General features: G+C 57.9%; 1 protein-coding gene across 1 annotated transcript; it reads right to left on the bottom strand.

The window, feature by feature from the left end:
- Nucleotides 1-5,120: 5,120 nt before the first annotated feature.
- On the bottom strand, nucleotides 5,121-8,587 carry SIGMAR1 (sigma non-opioid intracellular receptor 1). Its single transcript, XM_009095392.4, has 4 exons — nucleotides 8,422-8,587; nucleotides 7,468-7,668; nucleotides 6,861-6,953; nucleotides 5,121-6,572 (listed from the first exon to the last, which is right to left on the bottom strand). The coding sequence occupies exons 1-4, from the start codon at nucleotides 8,570-8,572 to the stop codon at nucleotides 6,346-6,348; spliced, it is 672 nt and encodes a 223-aa protein (XP_009093640.4). The 5' UTR covers nucleotides 8,573-8,587; the 3' UTR covers nucleotides 5,121-6,345.
- Between the last annotated feature and the right edge of the window lie 144 nt (nucleotides 8,588-8,731).

The raw sequence follows: 8,731 nt of genomic DNA, 5'->3' as shown, positions 1-8,731 counted from the left end.
ACGGCCGGCTGCTCCGCCCGGTCCCGGCCCCGGCCCGCCGCTCACATGGCGCCGCGCCCGCCGATATTTCTTTTATTCCGCAGCAGATGAGGGTGGGTGGGATTTTTCCCTCTTTTCTTTCTTTCTCTCTTTCTTCTTTTTTTTTTTTTTTTTTTTTTTTTTTTTTTTTTTTTTTTTTTGTCTGCAACAAGTGGCAGTCAGACAGCAACACCCCTCCCCGCTCCCATTTGCTAGCGCGCGTCTAGGGAGTCACCCGGGGAGGGCTGGGCTTACGGCAGCCCCGGGGATCGACCCGGACCGGCCTGCCGAGAGCCGGCCCGGTGCCGCGGGAGGGACTGGGACCCGAGCCGGGGGCGCAGCGGACTGGGAGACCCTCCAGTCTGTGTCCAAGTGTGGGTACTGGGCGAGGGGAGTGCATGGGGGTGTGTGCAGGCTGTGTACACATAGATGTGTGAGAAGGGAGTGTGAAGGAGGGAGGGTGTGTGAGGGGTCTGCGCACACGTGTGTAAGAGGGTGCTGCACTCATCGCACAGCTTTTAGAGGGTCTGTCTGTGTGTGTAGATACCTGTGTGTGCTGGGAGAAGTTGAGAGTGTGTGTGTTCATTGCCTGTGTGCGTACAGTGGCATGGATGAGCCTACCCTGCACATGTGTGTGCAGGGTGTCTGAGCACCCCTGTGCCTGTGCACAGTGGGCGAAGTGAGTGCCCACACACCAACGGGAGTGTGCCCGGGGTTTAAGGGGTGTGTACACCTTGGTGGTGTGTGTGAAGGACGAGTGTCCATCACCTGGAGCAGCAGTAGCCATGCACGCATGTATGAGAAGCAGTGTGCACTGTCAGAGGGGCAGAGCGCCTGCAGTGTGCACACATGTGTGTGCTTGCTCTTGGGGACAATAATAAATGTCCTATATGTGTCTGTGGGTGTGTGTGTTTTGTGTGTTCACTGGTTGGTGTGTGCAATCTCTGTTGGGAAGGGGCAGGAGTGTGCACACGAGCTTTTTTGGGGCAGGTGGGTGTGTGTGCTCATGCTAGCAATCCGTGTGCAGGCACAAAGGGGTGTTTGGGGCAAGCTCCCAGTGCTGAACCCTGAGCTCCATCCTCAAGGGCTGGGGTATCACAGCAGTGTGACCCATGACCCTCAGCCTGGGACTTCGAAGGGATCTTTGTGGCAGGTGCTGTGGGTGCCTGGCCCCTGGCTGAAGGGGTCAGATTGTAATGTGGCCTGGATGCCCAAAGAGGCTTCCTGACATGGATAGAACTATGTGTCTGTCACTGGAGTGGCTCAGTGCTCCTGGCTTGCCCTGTGTCCCTGCTTGCTGTGGGGTAAACTGTGGCACCAGTTTATCAAGTGTGTCTGCAAATGTCAGACAAGGATGTAAGATGAGGTGAGAGCAAGGTACCTCTCTGCCTGCTGGCAGCATCCCGACTGTTTCCTTACTCTCCTTCCACTTGCCTGTCTGCCAGATTTTCCTGACTCCTTTTTCTATGGAGAAAACTTTGCCAGGAGGCAAAGGAGGCACCCACTCTTCCTTGGGCTTTTTTTAGCCAGGGCAGCTTAGGATTTACATGGATGCCTGGGGAGCAGCATTGCCCCACAACACTGGGACACAAGGGACAGTGGCTTTGAGTCCATCCCACAGCCAGAGCAGTTTGTCACTGAGACTTCCTCCCGCTGCACTGGGTTTTGGTGGCATGGGATGACAGGAGGCTGGGTGGCAAGGGCTCCACGGCCACCTGTGTGCTGCAGGGGCCAGGGCAGCCAGCATGAACCAAGTCCTCCCTTTTTATTGAATCATCTTGAGGAAAAACAGCCACTGGCCATGCTGATGGCAGGAGCTGACTTTGCTCTCAGGCTCCATGGCCCAGCTCTGTCCCCTTCACCACTTCCCTCTGTGGGGAAAAGCTGCTGCTTCTGTGCTCTCGTTTCCCTGTGAACACCTCCTGAGAAGCTATCCCGTGTCCTGCCGTGGCTCTGGTCATTCTCAGGGCTCCTTAAGCTCCTGGCACCTCAGCTGTATGTGACACAGTGCACCATGCTCACTAGGGAGGCTGTCCTGGAAAAATCAGACCGTTCCCTGGGAGCGCAGGGCAGCTCCCGACCCTGCAGGGCCCCCAGGCGCTGTTTATCTTTGCACAGGAGATAAATTAGCTGTCGGCCATCCTATTTCAGGGCTGGACAGCTGTAGCTTGCACTGGCCCATCCCATCACTCTGCGGCAGAGGCAGGGACCTCCTGGTGCTTGCCAGCCCCTCTGAGTGCTAGTCAGTGTGGTACTCTTGTTGAATTGCCACTGGGAATATGAGACCTACCCCTATTTCAGAAGGATCCACAGGGCCAGATGACCCTCAGGACTCATTGCACAGGACCCCATGCCACATGGTTCTAGCTTCTCCTCCCAGTACTGCTGCCTTACACCCCACTGTGCTGCACCCTCTGCTCTGGGCTGTGCCTTATCCCCCTATGCCTTTCCCCCTGAAAGCTGGGCTGGGTGGGGTGAGACAGATGTGGTGACTTCTCCATGGCCTAACACGAACCCAGGTGTTTGGGGACGGTCCCCTTCTGCAAGGCAGAAGGGTTGGGGTGCTCAAGTCAGTTTAGCACCCAGGACAGCTAGTGGCAACACCAAGGTCTCCAGAGGGTGCAGTGTGCCCCATTGCCTTGGGCATGGCCACCAAGGGATCTGCCCTACTCAGCTCCTCTCTAGAACCTCCACAGTGATAACAGCAGCTCTGGGGTTCTGCGCGTGTGTCATGATGTCAGGCTCTCTTTGGGGCAACCAAGCAGTCCCCTTTATCCCACTGCTCAGGATTTTGCACCAATGGGGTCTGGTGATGCTCCCAGCTGGAGAGAAATTCCCCAAATGGCTATTGACAGCTGCAGCTGAGGTGGCACAGATGGATAGTGGGGGTATAGACCGGCACAGCAGACAGTGGAGCAGAGTGAGAGATACTTGGAGCAGAGAGATACCGCAGGAGGAATCGAGAGATAGATCCTGAGGGCTGATCAATACCCACTGCATGTGGAGGGACAGCAAGATAAAGCAAGTTGCAGGGGGAAGGTGTTAGGAGGGCAGCGATCTGCATTTGTCCTGGTGACAGCTCTGGGGAAATGCCCCTCATGGTTGCTTCAGCTGAGAAGGGGTAGAGTCAGACCTGGGGTGCAGGTGCCCATGGCTGACTCTCCTTGCCCATCTCCAGCTACTCCATAAGGGTTTGGTGCCCTTTGGGGTGTTCTTGGGTCCCATCTGGCCTCTGGACACCAAAGGGTACGTATTTCCTATGTGTCCTGGTCACATCTTCTGTCTCTCCAATGAGTACCTGTTGCCTGTGGGCATTTTGAGGGATGCTGTGCCCTTTGGGCAGCCAAGGGGGAAAGGGGCAAGCCCTGGTCCTGGCAGAGGAGCTGTGCTGCAGCTGGGTGATTGCAGATGAGCTTCTAACCTGTTCCTCAGTTTCTCCATGAGAAGCAAATGCTGCAGGGAGCTGGGTCAGGCCAGCATGGATTTGGGCACGGATGAGGAGGCATGAGAAGAAGAGGCAGAGGCACCAACAGCCTGCAGAACTTGCTGTGTCCAGAACTCTTCTCTGCTGCTTATTGGAGACACTTACCTGATTAAGAGGTTGCAATCACGAAAGGGATGCTTTCCTTTAATGAATGCCTGGCACTCAGTGCTCCGTGCTGCAATGTGGACAACCCCTCCTGCTGCAGCAGAGCAGCCAGGGTGCCTGGGTCTAAGCCCAGCTCCACCCTGCTGGCATTTGCCTGATCTACCCATGCTATGTGGTTTCTCTGCTTGTCATGGTTTCTTTCTTCATGCCAGCTGCCGTGGGAATGCTGAGGAAGGAACCCCCAGAGCAGCCTTTTGCATGGACAGGGCTGCTGGCCCTGCAGCGAGGCTCGGGGGGATCCCCCGCCCGGTGTGGAGTTATTGACACGGGCGCTACAGAAAACACTGCTGAGATTGTTCACACTAATGTTATTTAGCAGCAATATTTCCGTAATAAAAGAAATCAATGGGCAAGAGAAAAGACCTGTCCAGAGCTTTGATTTTCTTATTTTAATGGCATACTTATTTACTCCCACCAGCGTGCCCATCGGATTTTCATTACGCGGCCTTCGCTGTAAGTGGAGCGGTATTGATACGAGCTGCTGAGTTAGCGCCTTGCCGCGCGGGCCAGCTCAGGTGGGACTGCTCGTGTTCCCCAACAGGGCCCTGCCAAACCCTGGGGAACAGCCTGGCGTGGGCCAGGGGGGCCTGCCAGCCACAGGAACATACATATGTGCACACACAGAGCCTGCCCATGTGCACGCACACACACACACACACACACACACACAAAAACACAGCCCGCTGTCCATGAGCACACACGGGGGCACACCTGCTGTCATGTGCACTGCAGGCTGTGCACATGCACAGGTGTGGCACACATGTGTCACCTGCATGGGCACACACACACAGAGGAAGAAAACTCTTCTGGCTACACCCACGCACACACATGTCCTACCCACATGTGCCCCAGCACTCACACCCCTGCAGTTGCTGTATGGACAGATGCCCGTTTATAAATATGTGATAAATGCCTGTTTATAAATCTGATGCCATTTTTAAATGTGTGCCAGCCCCACCTGTTGTGCCCACATCCACTTGAAAACTGTTCTACCTATATGCACACATGATCTGTGAACGCATACCTGTGATGTCTGATAGCATGTGTGTGCACCTCTGTATGTCTGTGTGTGCAAACCTCTCAAAACCACCCACTCTGTGTGGGTCCAACCATTCTTGGGGGGCCAAAGACTCAACACTGCCACTATCCCTCAAATGGATGGAGCCCCCTGAGCTCCAGGATTGCCCATGGAAGCTGGGACCTGGCACCAGCCCAGGCCTTTGTTCACCAGTGACTGCGGTGGCTAGAGGAGTAACAGCACCATCTTCTGCCAATCCCCAGCAGCTGAGGCAGGGCTGATCCTGCCCAGTGACTTACTCCCAGCTCTCAGGCCCTTGAGTGGGATACCAGCTTCCCAGGGGACACCCAGCTGTCAGCAGTAATGCTGAGGCTGGAGCTGGCTTTCACTGTGACAGGGCTCAGCATGCTCCAGAGACTTATCCAGAAACCCAAGTATGTGGGATGAACAACTTTATTACTGGTATCTCTTTTCAGGTAGCAAATTAAGAACTAGCCCATGTGCAGGGCTGCTGGTCAGCAGAATAAGGACAGTCTGGGGAGCAGGAGAATCAACATGCTACAGGCCTGGGTGGCCAGGAACACACTCGTGTGTTTGGCAGCAGAATGGAGGTGAAAGCCCTCCACCAAGCAGTGAGCTCACACGGGTCTGACCACAGGGGTGCAAGCAGGGTGCACATCTGGGTTTGGCTGGAGGATTACAGCACTCTCTTGGCAGCCGGGATCCCATGCCGGGAGCCGAGCAGAGTGACTGTCCCCAGGGGGTCTCACAGCCAGGGGAAGCATTTTGAGGGGCGAGATCCCATCCTGAGCTAGTACAGACATTTGGGCACTCGAGAACACTAGGTGCCTGCATAGCCAAGAGGCCACGCAGAACGGGGTCTCCATTAAGGCGACAGACGGTGGGTTTCCCCCTTGGGGGGCACTGCCTGGAGAGCACTGTGGGGAAGTGACCCTCTTCCAGCCCCAGCCATCCCCGAGGGCAGGTGACACACAGGGGAGCAGGGGGCCCTCCGGCACAGAAGCCGGGCATCCTCCCACTGCCAGGGGGTCTCAGCGCAGATCCTGCCCTGTGCCAGGGTGACACTGTGTGCTGCCAACCCACATCAGCAGGGATGGAGCCACGGGGGACGCTGCCAGCTGGACACAGCACTTTGCGCTGCCTGCAGTCCCGGCAGGCTGCCAGCGATATGGGGGACTCACCAGCCGACCTCTGCAAAGGGTGCTCTGGTCTGGTCTACCCTGTGCACCCTGCCCTGAGGGCAGCATCACTCCCCTGATGCATCAGGAGCAAAAGAAATCTTTTGGGGCCCAGGGACAGCCAGCTCCAGCTTCTCTCCCGCTGCATGCTGAGGGCACGCAGCGGTGTTTGTACACTGCAAGGCCACTCCAGCCCCGAGGGATGGAAAAGCAGGATGTGACTCTGATAGAAAGGAGGGACAGGCAGGTAGTAAAGAGAACTGACGTTCTGTGTTGCTGTGACTGCCAAGGTCCCTCTGTCCTGGCACCCTGTTGGCCTGCGGGGAAAGGACAGAACAATTTGGGGAAGGCACAGGGGATCTCCTGCTGCCTCTGCTAGAACCTGGGCTCGGGGAGGAAGAGAGAACAGCTGGGAGTAGAGGAGCCACCTGGGCTCAGCAGGGTGCCCTGGTGAGACGGGCTCAGCACCCAAAGGTGCTGAAGAAGGCATTTGCTTCCAGGAGCAGGCCCTTTGCGTAGACACGCAGGGTGTAGAAGAGGGTGACGAAGTCCTGAGTGCTGAAGAGGGTGTCAGCCAGGGCAAAGGCGAGTGTGGAGGGGATGAAGCCCCGGCCGTACTCCACCATCCAGGTGCCTGCACTCCACTGCACTGATGTGGCCTCTCCCGCCTGGTGCATGATGGTGTCGCCTGCCAAAACACACAACCAGCACGGCTTCCAGGGGCTGCCTCACATCACATTCAAATAGGAGACATAGGATTAGGGCCTGCAGGGTTGAGCCTTCCAACTCCACACCAGCCATGCTCCCTTTTCTCTTCCTGCCACCCACTGAGATGCTGGGAGGTGCTACTGCAGACCCAAACTCTATCCTGAGCTCTTAGCTTCTGTCAGCTCAAAGGAAGGGCCTCAATGACAGCAAGCAGCTGTGCCCCAAAGACATGGATGTGGCCCACAGGTCACCATACTGCTGCACTTACCTGGATAGTAGATCTCACTTCTGGTGGTCCCCTCCTTCCATTGCCGGAATGTCCCCGAGATGATGGTGTCAGAAATATCTGCCCAGTAGCGACCTGTGGGAGGACAGACAATACAGGCTCAGTGTCTCCCTGTCAGGGACAGCACAGGAGCCCAGGTCTGAATCATGGAGCAGGAGGGTCAGGATGGCAGCCCCACTGCCTCAATACACCAAGAAGTGCCAACAGCTCTGGTATCCTCACTGTCTGTGAAGAGCCATACACCACCAGCGAGGGCTGCTCGGTGTCTTTAATACCCATTATTTCCAACTTCTTTGGCATTTGCTGCCTCCTGAAGCACTGGGAGATGAGATGTCTGCCATCGCCTGCCAGCTGAATGCGGAGAGTCCTGGCCACACAGCATGTCACACACAGGGACCTGCAGATTCTGCAGGACACCATGGGGGCTGGTCCCCCTGCAGGGAGTGTTTGGCCAGCAACATTCACCCCATACAAGTAGTGAAGCGGTTGGCTCCCTGTGCTGGGCACACCATGGCCAGCTGCACCTGAAAGAGTGGAGCAGAAATAGCTCGGAGAACTCCCCTGCCAGCAGCCCGGTCACTGTGCTTACCTGAGTGTCCCCCGGTGTCGATAGCTGTCCCGAAGAGCAGCACATACTCGGTGAGAGAGGCATGGAGCAGGCACATGGAGCCCATCCACCCGCCCGCATTCACAAACACCCACTGCAGGTCCTCATCTGGCAGGATGTGACCTGGGTGCTTCTTTCGCAGCTCCACAATGATCTTGGAGAAAGCCAGCTCATGGTCCAGCCCTGAAGCACCCAGGGTCACTGTAAGTCTCTGGCACAGAAAAAGCTCAGCTGACCAAGCCCCTGAATCCCCTGCATAGCCATAGGGTTTCAGCACACCCTTGGTGAAGTCTGCCTAGGGAAGATATCTCCTCTCTCCAGCCCTCAGCTCCCACTGACCCAGCTCCACCGCCTCCCAGGATGGTGATGGAGGATAAGCAGCACGGAGTGCTCCAGTCCTACAGCCCATCCCAGGTGCTGGGCAATATGGGAGATCTAAATAACGTGACAGTGCCCCTGTCCTGGTGACATGCAGCCCCGGCCTAACTCTCTGTGCCCTATGGGGACAGCTCTCTTCTGAAGCCCCGGGCCTGACCTACCTGGGGCTTCAGCCCCAACCAGGTTGGATGATGCCGCTGCCCTGGTCCCCTTTGCTCCAGTCCCATCTTCCACGCCGCTTTGCCCGCGTTCCCTGTTGCTGTTCCCCGGTACCGATCCCCTCCCTCTCCCAGTCTTGCTGCCCAGGTCCAGCTCCCTGCTTCTCCCTGACCCCAGCCCCATTCCCCATTCCCGCCATGATCCCGGCCCCCCTGTACCGAATTGTCCACGGTCCTTCGTCCCCGCTACGCCTCCCCCCTCCAACCCAGGCCGCCGCTCACCGCCACGTCCCCGGCTCCTCTCTCCATCCCCAACCCTTTGCCTATCCCTATCCCCACCGCCGTCCCTCCTCGGCCCCGCTCCCCGCCGCCCCTCCGCGTCCCCACGGGCGACGCGTACCCGCGTGGTGCCGGGCGAGCTGTGCGATCTCGGCGGGGCTGAACTCGTACCGCTTGGCCGCCAGCCACCCGCGCAGCCCCTGCAACACCAGCGCCAGCGCACCTAGCGCCAGCCCGGCCCGCAGCGCCCGCCGCCCCCACGCCGCTCCCATGCCGCGCTCCGTCGCCCCCGGCACCGGGAGCGGGACCCGGGCCTTGACGCAAGCCCCCGCGCAGCCACAGCCAAAACGCACACGCCCGGGCGGCGCCTGGCCTGCCCGACGGCGGGGCGGAGTGGACGGGCTGACGGGCGGTAGGACCGGAGGCCTGGA

Source organism: Serinus canaria, chromosome Z (assembly GCF_022539315.1).
Source record: "Serinus canaria isolate serCan28SL12 chromosome Z, serCan2020, whole genome shotgun sequence".
NCBI lineage: Eukaryota > Metazoa > Chordata > Aves > Passeriformes > Fringillidae > Serinus > Serinus canaria.
Note: the sequence above shows the minus strand (reverse complement) of the source record. Positions and strands in the feature narration are given on the sequence as shown.